The 15,033-nt window shown below is 35.0% G+C and overlaps 1 protein-coding gene and 1 pseudogene across 1 annotated transcript in view; one reads left to right on the plus strand and one right to left on the minus strand.

Moving 5' to 3' along the window:
* The window catches only part of LOC135217020 (E3 ubiquitin-protein ligase TRIM33-like), a 361,157-nt pseudogene that overhangs the window by 215,315 nt on the left and 130,809 nt on the right, over positions 1 to 15,033 (minus strand).
* The window catches only part of LOC135218988 (E3 ubiquitin-protein ligase TRIM33-like), a gene marked incomplete at its 3' end in the record, with an annotated part of 43,555 nt that overhangs the window by 6,336 nt on the left and 22,186 nt on the right, over positions 1 to 15,033 (plus strand). Inside the window, 1 exon segment of the mRNA XM_064255428.1 lies at positions 4,846 to 5,632. Within this exon segment, the coding sequence (XP_064111498.1) occupies positions 4,846 to 5,632 (787 nt within the window).

The raw sequence follows: 15,033 nt of genomic DNA on the forward strand, positions 1-15,033 counted from the left end.
CGCATCAGTTGACAATGCAGGTGCTCAAGCAGACTACTGCTGACAGCTCAACAGGTTGTATATCTTGCTCCGCTCCTGTATCTGGACAAGTTCGCATCCTGCCTTGTGTGACCGCAGGAATGGGTTGGAATGAGAGTGGTACTGGCTTCTCTTCCCTCTTTGTTCTGCTCTCCTCCTATAGGCAGAGAGTGGTGGTCATCACATGCTGGAAAGGGCAGTCATTGCCGGTAAGCTATGTGACTGAGCTCCATTCTTGCCCTTTCGTTATGGTATAGAAGCGTATATCCGTCCCTTCCCAAACAAGGGGGAAGTGGACACTAGCATGAGACAAAGTCAACAATGTATATTTGTCTTCTTGCTTACGACTATAAGTTCTTGTTTGCTATTCATAAGAGGCCACACTTGCCTCCCTCTTATGAATAGGTCCAGAGGTCTGACCATTGGTCTTGCAGTTTTCACACTGATCAATCGGGCAGAGGCTAGGTCCCCCCTCCCCCCTGCTCTTATGACCAGGGAGGGAACCTTAGTTGGGTGAACACCAGTCTGTTCACAAGACTCTGATTCCTCCCACCAATCAGTGAGTCATCCTTATGTAAAGGACCGATGGTTTGTATAATGTGTAGGAACAAATCACAATTTTTGAAAGTAAATTGTATTTTTCCCAAGTATACAAACCTGAGGTCCTTTACATATAGGTCACCTCATGCCACCCCTCAGTCTGTTCCTGGGCTTAAAGCAAAGTGGAATGTTTACATCCAGTTGGGCGGGACTCCCGACTTATGGCCGAGTTCCAGTTGGTGCTGAAAGTAATTCCTTATGTAAAGGACCTCGGGTTTGTATATACAGTGGACCCCCCGTATTCGCGTTCTCCCGATTCGCGGACTCACACATTCGCGGATTTCTCTCGGGAATGTTTCCCTGCATTATTCGCGGAAAATTCACGCATTCGCAGTATTTTTCTATGAGAAATATCCACAAATTCCTGGTTTTTGTTATCAATTTCATCATAAAATGCACTTTTTGTGATAAAACTATTAAAAAAACCAAATATGAAAATTTCTAGTGGTTTTTCTTAAATTTTAACTAACAAAATAGGCTGTTTTTAGCATTTTTATAGGGGTTCCAAACATTCGCGGGGGGGTCTGGTACGCATCCCCCGCGAATACGGGGGGTCCACTGTAGTTAGGAAAAATACAATTTACTTGCAAAAATTGTGATGTTACTGCACTTGTCTAGTGACGCTGTTAACTAGATTTTCTGTGCCAATTTCTGGTTAGCAGCACCAATCTCTAGTTACCCACAACGCTGATCTCTGGTTAACAGCATCATTAAGTGGGTTTATAGTACTGTTATCACTGATTTTCAGTTAGCAGCATCAGCCAGAAACAGAACCTTCTCCAGTAACTGAGGAGTATCTGTATTTGAGAAAGAGAAGTACTAGAGAAGTGGTAAGGTTAGTGAAGATGATGTATGAGGGGACAAGAACACTTGTACAGACAGAGTATGGGGAGACTGAGGCATTCCCTTTAGAGGTTAGCCTCAATCAGGGATCAGTTCTAGAGTCCATTCTTGTACTTCGTCATTATAGACACACTGACATTGGAATTAAGGAACAACGAAGATTTGTGGGGACTGATGTTTGCTGGTTATTTAGTCATTATAGAAGACACAGAAGGAGAAGTAGTGTGGGGTGACAGCGGATCAGTTGGTTGGATACACAGCTGACCTGAGGTAGAGGGAAGGGGCGTTTATATTTTTGAGGAATAATGAATGAATGATTATAAGTTATCATGCATCATGGTATTGTTGAGGAGAGAGAGAGTAAAATCTACACTATACCCATTCACATAAAAAATAAAATATTTCACTATAAATTTAACGTAATAATAAAACAAAACATGAAATCAATCAAATGCAGTACAATGAAAAAAGAAAAGGTTGCTAAAGTCAGTGTTTGGTGCGCTGAGTGAGATGATAGAGAGAGGAGAGAGGGGAGGGAAGAAGGGCTCTGCTTCCCACTGACTTATCAGCTGAGCTGGGATGATTATTCGCCCATTTCTTTCACTTGCACTTGATCTGCCCGAATCACTTTTATTTTTGGTACGGTAAAATACCTATCTAGTAATAATTGCTTTTTACGATTTTTTACTACTGTAAAAGTAACTAAGTTCTGTAATAAACAAACTAGCGCCACTTTCAGCTTCTGCATGCCTTTGATTGTTTGTTTAAATGGCTTCCTTGTGAAAAGTTCTTTTATCTCTCTTTCCTTTCCTTGCATTCTTGACTTATTACTTACTTGTTTGCAAAATCCTCATGTTTGTTTGAAAAGTTTGCCATTTGCCTACAATAAGTGATGTATTTTGCCATAATTAATCTTTTTCGAGCACTTACTTCCTAGTGTAAATATGCTGATTACTCTCTTCTCTCTCCTTCCTCCTTCTCTTCCTTCCTTCTCTCTTCTCTCTCTCTCTCCTAATCTCTCTCTCTCTCTCTCTCTCTCGTCTCTATTCTCTCTCTCTCTTCCTCTCTCTCTTCTCCTCTCCTCTCTCTTCTTCTTCAGACACACAAACTGACGCCCACTATCGATTCCTTTGATTATCATTGTACATAATATGTGAATAAAATTGATTTTATCAACCTTTGCATACAGCAACCAATTCAGTTTCCTTAAAGGGTTCCCGTCTCTCCCTCCATCCCCCAGCCGGCCGGGTGCCATTTTCACCAAACACTTTGTAAATCGTACACAGAATAAATAGAATTTGGAAAATTTTACTTTATATAACATATTGTTTCATTACTTGACACACTTTTGAATACATTAATAATAGAAAAAGTGTTAAAAGGGGGGCTTTTTGGGTTGGCTAGAACAAATTATCCTTATTCCCTTTATTTCTTATAGGGATATTTGTTTCATATTTCGAACAAATTGTACTTCGAACAGCCTTCTGGAACAGATTAAGTTCGAAGTACGAGGTACTGCTGTATTGTTTTAACGTTATATTCATTGCGTAAATGTGTACAACCATGAACAACCGAACAAGAAACAACTTTTTTGCTAAGTACAACCAAATTGGATAACATCATTTGGCTTGTATTTCAACCATTATACGATAGTAAAAAATTACCGTAGTTATGTTACAAATGACGTTTTGTAGAATAGCATTAATATATTTTTATGTAATAACTTTGATTGCTAAAGATCAAAGACCAGCAAGAAAACATTCTGTTAAACATAAACCAAGTTGCAGCTGAAGCTGAGAACACTTTTCGAGCTGTTAAAGACTATTGTGTGTTGGCAACAAGGATAAAACTCCCGTAAACTCATGCGGTCAAACACAACCGTAGGTAAAATTGAGAGAGAATAGTTTTAATCAAAACTTCAGGTCATGAAAGAACACATTTTACTGTTGTTTTCATGCCCATAAAAGATAACTAACGTAACAGTAAAGCTCGTATTACGATGAAATAAAGTGAAAATAATGAATGGAATCACCTAATTGTTTTACGCAATAAACATGCTCACAATGCAATCTGTTAATGATAAAAATAATAGTTCACAAGACGTATTAAATTCATATTTAGACTTAAAAACATGTATAACAAAAAATTGTCTTGTCTCATTAAGTAAAGTATCGGGATATTCATTTATGCTAACCAGAAGCAAGGCAATTCGCTCCAAATTGAGTTAAATGCGGCAAAATAAACTTTTTTTGCCATCAGCTGATTTCTAAACCAAAACATTGACTGCTTTGTTAGTATTTTATGATAAAATAATATGAGAATGCATACAATATTATTGGATAAAGTAATTTATAACTTTTAAAAGATTCATGGAAAAGATACATATTCAATACGTATGTTTTTATTTCATAAATATAGGTAGCCATCAGCAGCCTGACAGTGCTCAATTATGCTGATGTCGGTCAGACTCTGATTCCCATTTTGTGTCCATTTTTTTTTCTACTGATATAGTCAGAATGCGTTGAACTCACAGAAGTGGCTTATATTAATAAATGTCTATATTGTATACGTAGTATACTGTAGGCTAGGGTGCCGTATTTGTATGTATACTACATAGGTACCATATCATCATCATCATCATATACGCTAGGCTAACTTGTTAATGTTATTCAATTTCTCTTTGTACTGAATTATCAGAAGCCAATATGCATTGAACCTAGAGAATTAGGTGAAATTAATAATTACTATGCCATATATGTATAAAGTATACTGTGTAAGTCTAGGTTATCCTATATGTAAAGATGGTATTGATTACCCTAGTGTAGGCTAGGCTATATTCAAGATATGATTTTTCCAACAAACAATGGGATTTTTGGAACAACCCCATTGTAAGCAGAATACCTTTATATCTTTTTATGCTAAAGAAAAAAATGTTAATATGCATGTGAATTTAGCATGAGTAAATAGTAAAAGCAAATACCACAGACAAATTATCTAACAGTAAGTGGTCTCACATTTCCTCTTGTATTATTGTGAATAAATATGAAAGTACTTGATACTGAACTTTAGCCTGTTGGTTTCTTGAGGTATTCACTTTTCTGTACCACCATATAAGAATATTGTATAGCACAGTGAAATTCTACTATAAATTTAATGCATTAGAGGCAGAGGGAATCTTGTGTATGAGCATTAAAGTCTATTGGAGGAAAAAAAATTATCTCCCATTTTATTTTTAAATATTCCAGTTTGTGATGCAGTTTATTGAATAATGAAAATTTTTAACCTATTGCATCTATCGTTAGCTCCGAGTAACGATGGTATTGTTTAGTCCAGTGTTTAATCCTGATGTGGTTTGAATACATAGATTATTTTTTTTTATTTCAGCCATTTGAGAGGTCTTTTGGGTTCAGGTGGAACATATAAGTTGAATTCATTCAACCCTCATCTAGCTCGTCTTCAACAACATCAGCAGCAGCAGCAGCAGCAGCAGCAACAGCATCAAGTTAGTTCACGCCATGACCAGTCCAGTAGAAACATGGCTTACCGACAAAACCTAAATCCAGCCACTGCTGCAGTGATGGCAAATTTTTCTCAGATGGCTGGGGCTAACAGTAATCCTTTGGGAATGGTTAACCTTAGTGGAACACAGTTAACTGCACCAACAGGAATCAGCATTACACCTGTTCCCCAGCAGAAAACCTCTCACCAGAGTCAGTTGCATGGCCATAATCAGCAGAAACAGCATTTGAGTTTACAAGGAAATTTACGCAGCATATTATCACAAAGTGGGGTGGGACAAAAAAACGATTCACGGCAGCCATCACCGCACAGCACACAACCTCAGATCAAGAATGACAGTGGGAGCCCAACACCGTCATGGCATATTCCTCAGACAGCTGAATCTTCTAAAAGCATCACTCCTCTCGTTTCGATACCTGCAGAGAACGTAGACAACTCCTTCAAGATAGTTTTGGGTGCCAGTAGTGCCAGTAAAGTCAGCAGTGGGGTGAGTTCAACTACGACTACCCCAAATACCTCCACCTCCAACAGTATACCCACAAACATACCCTCCCTCTCCAGGATTCCAGGATACAGGTCTATCCTTCCCAAGCCCTCAGAAAATCTAGACCAAGGGAAGGAAGGACAATTCCCAAGCGAGAACTTGGGTCAGGTAAGTGCCTAAAGGAAATCTGAGGTTGCTGCATATAGAATATTTCATCCAGCATAAGTGTATCTTTTTGTGTGAAGTTCACTTGAGAAAAATCATGTTGCCTCTGGTTTGGGGATGGACAAAACAGACACATTTTGTTGTTACTGCATCCTAGCACAGTATTACCTTCTATTTCCTTTGGTTTTTTTTATGAAGCATAATACAGGCCTTTAAAAAGTACTGAAATTCTTGAATGTCTCAAGATGTCAGATAAAGTTTCAGGCAACACTAGTATATATATATATATATAGTAGAAGTTTATAAAAGTTTTATGTTTTTGTGTACAGTGTAGTTCATATAGCTTGGCTGGTAGTATTGTTACTGTAATGCAGTGTGACTCAGAGAGGTAATTGAAGTATCCAAATATATTTAAGGTTTTTCTGAAGGAACCAGAAAATGGTGAAAATTTTGCTAGTGTTGATTTTAAATAGCCATGTGGAAGTTTGGAGAGATTTAGGGAGATGAAAGAACTTGTATATAATATGTGATCTGTAGGATTACTCTTCTGAGTGGTTTTCAAGGGCTAATGGAAGTCCTGCAGATTCATCAAAAAAATATTTAGGAATAACATTATTAGGCGCCACATTTTCCAGCTGCCCTTAATTATTATCCTCATCAGTATTGTTCTATATATTTTTTAAACAAAGTATAGCTATACTTTTGAAACCATTTGTTAACAACTTGCACAATTTCAGCCTTGGCTTCAAAGTGCTTACTGTTGCAGCTGTTTAGTTAGACTTACACAGAGGATTATTTTTTTATTTAGTTTTTGTATTTTATTTATAATTTTTATAAAAGCTTATTAAAGGCTTTATTCAGTTTATATCTCAGTCCATTTCATGTATTGATGAGTAACTCAAGGTACTGTTGAAATGTTGGGAGTTTGTTATCCCAGCTTTGCAGTTTTCTTACTTGATGCTCAAAACATTGAAGAATCTAATTCAGGGAGAGGCAAGGGAGGAGGACCTCCTTGCAAAGAGGATTCATAAGATGATAATCTGTGTACACATTCAAAACAGTCCAAGGAATCCTTTTTATTTCCTTTTCATTAAGGCTTATTCTCCAGCTGAAACAGTGTCTTTACTGGACTTGGTAACATAATGAACTTTTTACCATGGATAAAGATGTATGATAGAGCTGATTTGTTACTTAACCCTTTCATGTCCAACTGATGTAATAGTATGTAAAAATACTCTATCCCCTATCTTTCCAACTGACATAATAGTATGTAAAAATATTCTATCCCCTATCTATCCAACTGACGTAGCGGTACGTAAAATTGACCGAAATTTTTCGTAAGTGTGGTAGGGGCATTTTTTTTTATTTTCGGACAAGTAGCGATTTCCATAGGCTAGATCATACCTTGGACTGTGTATCTCGCATGCTCAAATCCCTGCCGTAGTAAAATTCTCACAATGAAATCAGCTGATCGCACCGACACTTCCCTCTCAATGACCCATGTGCGAGCTCTTGTTGACACAAGTGTTTGTTTACATGGTTACGTCATGCAAGAACAATAGTTTTCCAACATGCATTCATGTAGTTTTTATGGTAAAAGTAACGGAAAATGTGTTAGTGCATCCCAAAAGAGACTATTAGAGTTTCGGCAGGGCTCTGAATCTCCAGAAGATGCCAAGATGAGGCTTCTAATGGACTATGACTTTTCTTGGAAGGCTCGTAGGATTAACCTAACCCCAACCAAGCAAACCATGGAACTACTTCGTCTGGAGTAGGAGGAAGAACTTCGCCTGTTATTTATAGCTTTTGAGCTACGAAAGATATGTTGACAACGGTAACAATTTTTTCCGTTTCGATCAACTTATAATGTCAAAATGAAACTGTTGCTGTTACCAAAGCCATTTTTCTTAACTCTACCTTTATTCTTAAACTTTTCTTCTACATTTTCGTATTTTTACAAAGTAATTTCTATGAAAAATAACCGAGAGGGCTCTTCAAAAAATTGTTACTTTTACCAAAGCCATTTTTCTTGACTCCCCTTTATTTTATTTACAAAGGAATTTCTATGAAAAATAACCGAGATAGGGCTCTTCCGAAAAAAACAAAAAATTTTTTTAGTTTTCTAACAATTTTTTCACCGGCTGGACTTATTCATTTTCCATTGTTTTATATGTCGATATTTAGAGAATTTTGTTGGCTTTCTCATAAAAAATAATTCATTCGCCTAACTGTTATAGCATTTGACCTACGAACGATAATGTTAAGAACGGTAAAAATTTTTTTTGTTTTGATCAACTTATAATGTCAGAATGAAACTGTTGCCGTTACCAAAGCCATTTTTCTTGACTTTCACTTTATTTTTCAACGTTTCCTCTACATTTTCGTATATTTACAAAGGAATTTCAATTAAATATAACCGAGATAGGGCTCTTCAAAGAAATTTTTTTCTAGCGATAATTCTCACCATGCTCCGGGCAGAGCGCTCTGTTTCTTACCCTCTTTTCTATAAATTTTTTCACCGGCTGGACTTATTAGTTTTCCATTGATTTATATGTCGATATTTTGAGAATTTTATTGGCTTTCTCATAAAAAATAATTCATTCGCCTGACTTTCATAGTTTTTGGGTTACAAACGAAAATATAAAAAAAGTAAAGATTTTTTTTGTTTTTTGTCAAATAACTCGCATTTTTGTGTATTTAGAGAGCTGGGACTTATTCTGGCTATTGCACCATAAAATACTAACATTTAGAAAAAAAGGACAGCAAAATGAACGTTGTTGGCATGAAATTTATATTTTTGCTGAATTTTCGAAATAATTATTTTTTCGCACTGTCGAGCTCTCCTAGATACCTCAGATATCTGGGGGCACAGTGCTCAAAACTAAGCGGATATGAAAGAGTTAAACTTCAGTTTGATTGTGTGATAAATTAAGGGTAGAAGTATCAAAGGTCCAGTGCTTTTAAGCTGAGGAATATGTCCAACGTTAATACTGTCTTGTAAAAGGGTTTTAGATCAAATCCAATCTCATTTAGATTTTTTTTTTAACATAACCTTGATAGCATTCATAGTACAGGCAGCCCCTGGTTACCGTTGGTATAGGTTACCGTCATTTCGGTTTTACGGCACTTGTTCAGTATATTCATTACTGGGTTTTACCCTCTAAAGGGTTTATAACACCTTTGTGTAGTTATCGGTGGCTTAGCCTAAGTGCTGTGACAGCCTCATAAAATACAAACATAACTAATGTGCATCTTTTCCTTCGCTCTTTTAAAAAGTTATCTGTTACTTCACTGTATCCAATAATACTGTATGTAGTCTTATATTACTATTGTATTATAAAATACAAACAAACCAATCTCTTGTTTTTGGTTTGGAAAAATCAGCTAATGGAGGTAAGTTTATTTCTCTGCATTTAACTCAATTCAGGGCAATTTTCTTGCTTCTATTTAGCGTAAATTAATCTCTAGAAACTCCAATTTATATGGGACAAGGTTATTTTTTGTTATATGAAGTGTTTTAAAGTCGAAATATGACTTAAATACATCTTGTGGTGAAAATTTTTTTTTTTTTTTTCGGTAATATATGGCACCGTTGTGATCATGTTTGGCTTCGGAAAAATCAGCGGACAGAGATAATTTATTTTGCTGTATTCAACTCTATTCAGAGCAATTTTCTTGCTACTATTTAGCATAAATTATTCTCCAGAAACTATTTATATGGGACAAGGTTTTGTTTTCATTCAGTTGTTTATGGCTGTAGTGTTTAACCCTTGGTGGACGGGTAAAAACTTTGAGGTCGGCCAGTTCACACACACAAAAAAAAAAAAATTATATATATATATATAAATATATATATAGATATATATATATATATATACATATATATATATATATACACTACAATTATACATATCATTAGAAATAGGAAGATATGCAAATGTGCATGGTGAATGAAAAAATCCTAAAAAAAAAAATTCCATACCTTCCACAAGAAGTTGCAAATGACTATTTAGAACTCCGTGTGGGGCTTCTTTTACAAGATGGTTGTAAATTTTGCCAACCTATGTTTTTTCTCATAAATAATTTTATTTTATTTTATAAAATTATAATTGCAGTTCACACAGTATCACTGTAGATAAGAAATAAAATCAGTAACAAATTCTTAATATGTTTGTTGAAAAATATTCACGTAAATTTACAGACAACAAAGATTCAGTAACTTTTTCTTTATTTGTACATGTTTTTTCTAATCCTTCTTTGCACTTTTCTTTACAAAATGACATTTACAACTGACACTATCGTAAAAGACCAAAACTAAAACCAACAGCTGCCCTTTAATATATTTATGAGCAAATTCATAAAAAGACGTCATATGAGACAGAGAGGCAGTACATTAATTAGCCTCAAAGTCAAAATCACTACTAAGCTTGTTGGTAACCGGGGGCTGCCTCTATAACATTTTAAAATATGTGTTGTTTCAGTATCAAGTTGAAAAAATATTAAGTGTGACCCTGGGTTGTTTGGTCAATTTTAGGATCATGAAGATTTCTGTATTGTCAACATTTTTTATTACCATTATAGTATTATGGTAAATTTGATATGGCTTATCATCGAGATGATAAACCTTATGACTTTGTTAACATTGAAAATACCTACTTTTTCAGTTAAAGACACTTTGACGAAGTTAACAATGGAAGTCTATCCAAAATGGCCAGGCTAAATGTAAGAAATTACTTAGAAGTTGAAGTAAAAATTTCAGTAATTTTGAATAAATATTAGTTATGTAAATCATTGTGTTTTTATGTAAATTTGCGGTATAAGCCTAACCTATTGGCTATAGCCTGTGTGTATACTTACATGCATGCATGCAGTGCTTGTGTATAGGGACATACACAAAATTGTTTAATACAGTAATTAATATACGTACAAATAGTTTTGTGTTTGTGCTTGTGTGTATGCGTGTACATATGCTCACACTAAGGAAACAGTGGGTCTTACTGTGTATTTGCTCGGTCTCTCTCTCTCTCTCTCTCTAAACTTGGTATTAAGTCACAAGCTGTGATTCCTTGAGATACCAAAAAAAAAAATCAGCTCTGCTTGATTCAATAGTGGTCAGTTCTGTATTTCCAGTCTATTTGTTTTTTATATTTATCTCCCAGATGCCAGACTGAATAAAGGAGACTGTTTCCAAATCTTTAAATGAATGTGTTGTGCCTTTTGAATTGCACCAGTTACTGGGTCTAGGTTACATCATTCTCATTAACTTGATGGCTGCAAATGGATCCCCGTTGTGGGGTAGTACCATCAGTGCACCTCATTTGGTGCACTGTAGGCATTACTTCAGGTGTTTGCAGCATCCCTTTGGCCCCTAGCTGCAACTAATTATTTTCATTCCTTTTACTGTAACCCCGTTCATATTCTCTTACTTCCACCCTCTCCTAACAATTTTTACATAGTACAACTGCAAGGTTTTCCTCTTGTTACACCTTTCAAACCTTTTACTGTCAACTTCTGTTTTAGTGCTGAATGGCCTTAGTTGCCCCAGTGCTTGGGATAATGCCAAAAATATGTGTAAATCAAATCAAAACTGTAAATGGATCATCATATATTAGTATCAATTTTCTTAGGACTTTCTGACCAACTCTTAAAATGCTCTTATTGGGGTTGTCCCTGAGACTACCCAAGCCTCTGAGTGACTGGTGGAATTTCATTCAGAAGGTGTTCTCTGGCCAGTAAAATTCTGGCAGGTGACATACAAGTCTTACATTGGATTATATCATTTATTCAGATGGCATTAGGTAACTGTCTCTGCCAGTCTGTAGGGTGTTGTGTCAAATTCATTGTAAATCCAAGTACAGGTAGTATTCAATTTATGATAATTTGTCTTACGATAATCTGATTTTACGATGAGGTTAGCAGTTGATAATGATATGACAATAGTTTGAAAATATTTTAAAATTTTGCACGTAACGGGTGCAAGCAGCAGCGTACAATCAGGGAGCGAGATAGACCAAATTACAATATATAACTTTATCCCATCTTCTAATTAAATAAGTTAAAAACACAGCAAATGAGAATGACGAAAGTATTGTTTTATTGTTATATTCGTTGAGTAAATATGTACAGCCATGAACAACTGAAGGAGAAACAGAGTTTTGCTAAGTACAACTGAATTTGATTACAACATCCATTTGGATTGTATTTTAACCATTGTACGATAGTCAATAATTACAGTAGTTATGTTTTAAATGATGTTATGTACAATAGGACTGATAAATTTTTAGGTAATAACTTTGTTTGCTGTAGATCAAAGATCAGCAAGGAAACATACAGTTAAATTCAAACCAAGTTGTAGCTGAAACTGAGAACACTTTTCGAGCTGCTAATGACTATTATCGTGCATCAACAACAAACATAAAACTCCTGCCATCAAACACAACCGTACCAAGAATTGAGAGAGAATCATTTTTATCAAATCATCAGGTCTTGACAGAACATGTTTTACTGTTGTTTTCATGCCGATAAAAGATAAATAATGCAATGGTAAAGCTTGTACTACGATGAAATCAAGTGAGAATAGTTAATGGAGTCACGCAATTTTTCTTACACAATAAACATGCTTACAATGCAATCTGTTAACGAAAAAAATAATTTAGTTCTCAATGAGATGTATTAAATTCATATTTTGACTTATAAAATGTCCCATAATTAAAAAAGGCCATGTCTCATATGAGTAAAGTATATAGATATTCTTTTATGCTAACTAGAAGCAAAGGTATTCTCTCTGAATTGAGTTAAATATGACAAAATAAACTCTTGTTCGCCATCAGCTGTTTCCCAACCAAAACATAATAATATGAGAATACAAACAATATTATAGGATATAGTATTGTACGTATAATTTTTAAAAGATTTACAGAAAAGATGCATATGCACTATGTTTTTATTTCATAATTATATGTAGGCACCAGAGCCTAATATCGCTCAATTATGCTGATGTCGGTCCGAATCTGATTCCCGTTTTGTATCCAGTTTTTTCTTTTTTTCCTATAATAAATCATAGTCAGAATGTATTGAACCTCCAGAATTGGCTTATATCAATAAATTACTATACTGTACATATAGTAGAAGAGTATACTGTAGGCTAGGCTACTGAATTTGTATGTATATGATATACCATGGTATCATCATCATCACCATCGTACGTATACGCTAGGCTAACTTGTTAATGTTATTCAATTTCTCTTTGTACAGAATTATCATAAGCCAATATGCGTTGAACCTAGAGAGTTAAGTGAAATTAATAATTACTATCCCATATATGTATAAAATTACTGTGTAGTGTAGGGTAGGGTATCCTTTATGTAAAGATGGTACTGATTACCCTAGTGTAGGCTAGGCTATATTAGAGATACAATTTTTCCAACAAACGATTGGTTTTTTAAACCTAACTTCATCGTAAGTAGGAGAATACCCGTAGTTATACTTTTCTCTACAGTTTCATTACTAAATGGATTGTATGGTTCATCCTGATGTGATGAATATTCATCTGGTCCATTAAATCTGAAAACTCTTAAACTTGAATTTAGTATGAACCATTGTCAGATGATAGCCATAGTATAAGGAGTCCTTGAAAAGTGTTACATAATGTATTTACAGTTGTCCTTAATCTTTTATTCTTCAGAGGTGCTAGAGCTAACCATTTTTAGTTGTGATCTACTAACACTAAACAACATTAGAGAAGCTTCAGAAGTTACTGAATAACTCGCATCATCTTGCTATAAAATCAAAAAGAGGATTAGTGTTTATTTATTTATTTATTTATTTATTTTTTTTTTGAGGTGGTAGTAACACTATCTTAGCCTTTGATTTGATTTTTGACATGCTGAACAAGTTACAAATATATCTCTGATAACTTTCCTGATTGATGGATTCCAAATATTGTATTATTATATCAAGTAATTTTAAAGAACCAGTATGAGCCATATTCAGAACCATACTAAGACTGGTTATTCTTGAGCATCTGACTCCTTGAAAGGACTGTTCATCGGCTGAATAATCCTGATGGGTTCTGGTGCTTGGTCCACAAGACCTAAATTTCATAATCAATTAATCAATAATGTCTATGAAAAGTTCAGGATGTTTCACAACCAATGCAGCAACTAATCGACCTGTGCTCCTGAATCAAGTATAACTATGATATTGTTATTAATCTTAACAAATATCACCCCAAAACTATAGCATGAATTGACATTTAACAACGGTCAAACTTCCATCAGAGGTCGTCTTAGACATACCAGGGGCACTTTTTCTGAGACTAAATTTCATGGTTGCCACCTTCGTTAAATCTGGCAACCCAGTGTCAAACTGAATGCCTCCTCACAACCAGCTGATCTGATATCTGCTTTGTTCTAATGCCAGATTTTTTCAACGACATACCTCTGCTGTTATCTGTTGACTCAGATCACTGTCTTGGCCCATATTAAGGTCACAGGGGGCGATAAAGTGATACTTAGTAGGCAAAAATTGCAGTGGGAGCACTGACCCAAAAATATATCAGTGTCCAAGCTCCACCCATTTCTCTACGTGCTGTAGGCTGCCTTATGCTCTGATGAAATTTCATCCCAACTTTTCCATTCCTTCAAAATTCGACAAGATATTTGGCCACTTGATGCTAAGCAGCCTGATATCTGGTCTAGTACTGCAGATGCACACATGCTGATAGTATGTTTCACTAAGCATTCTTTAGTCCTGTCTCTTCATTTCTCTTTTGTCTTGACTATATATATATTTTTTTTAAGTCAACAAGCACATTGGGATTTCACTGCACCCCGTTTTATCTTTAATGGATCTTTTGGTTTCAATCATCTGGTACATGGATCTATAATCTTAAAATGTTCATGTGTCAAGTTTTAAAATGGATATTCTTGCGAGTATCATTTTCACAATATTAGATTTAAACATCGCAAGGAAATTTTTTTGAATAATAGGAGAATCATTTGTGATAATATTTGGAATACTTAAGAATCCATCATCACATCTAAAATTAAATCAAGATTTTTGGAATGGTACAAGAGTATTTAAAAGGAAAATTTTAATTGCCGTATGTCCATATATTTGAGACCAGTATTTGATTAAGGTCTTGACATAATTTTTTCACCTACTATATTTGTTTCATGAAAGAATAATGTAGTAGATGAATTGATATTTTTCGGTTTTCACAAGTCTATTAAGGAATATGAAAATCAGAAGTTTGGGAGGTAATTTACATTGTATTACAGTATTGTATGGGAATTTTTCAATGGATACCTGGCATTTAGTTTAAAAAAAAATCATCCTGGGGCTGAACTAATGTTCAAACTCTCTATCTTATGCGTGCTTGCACCCTTTAGAGATCAACCTAC

This window comes from Macrobrachium nipponense, chromosome 19 (assembly GCF_015104395.2).
Source record: "Macrobrachium nipponense isolate FS-2020 chromosome 19, ASM1510439v2, whole genome shotgun sequence".
Taxonomy (NCBI): domain Eukaryota; kingdom Metazoa; phylum Arthropoda; class Malacostraca; order Decapoda; family Palaemonidae; genus Macrobrachium; species Macrobrachium nipponense.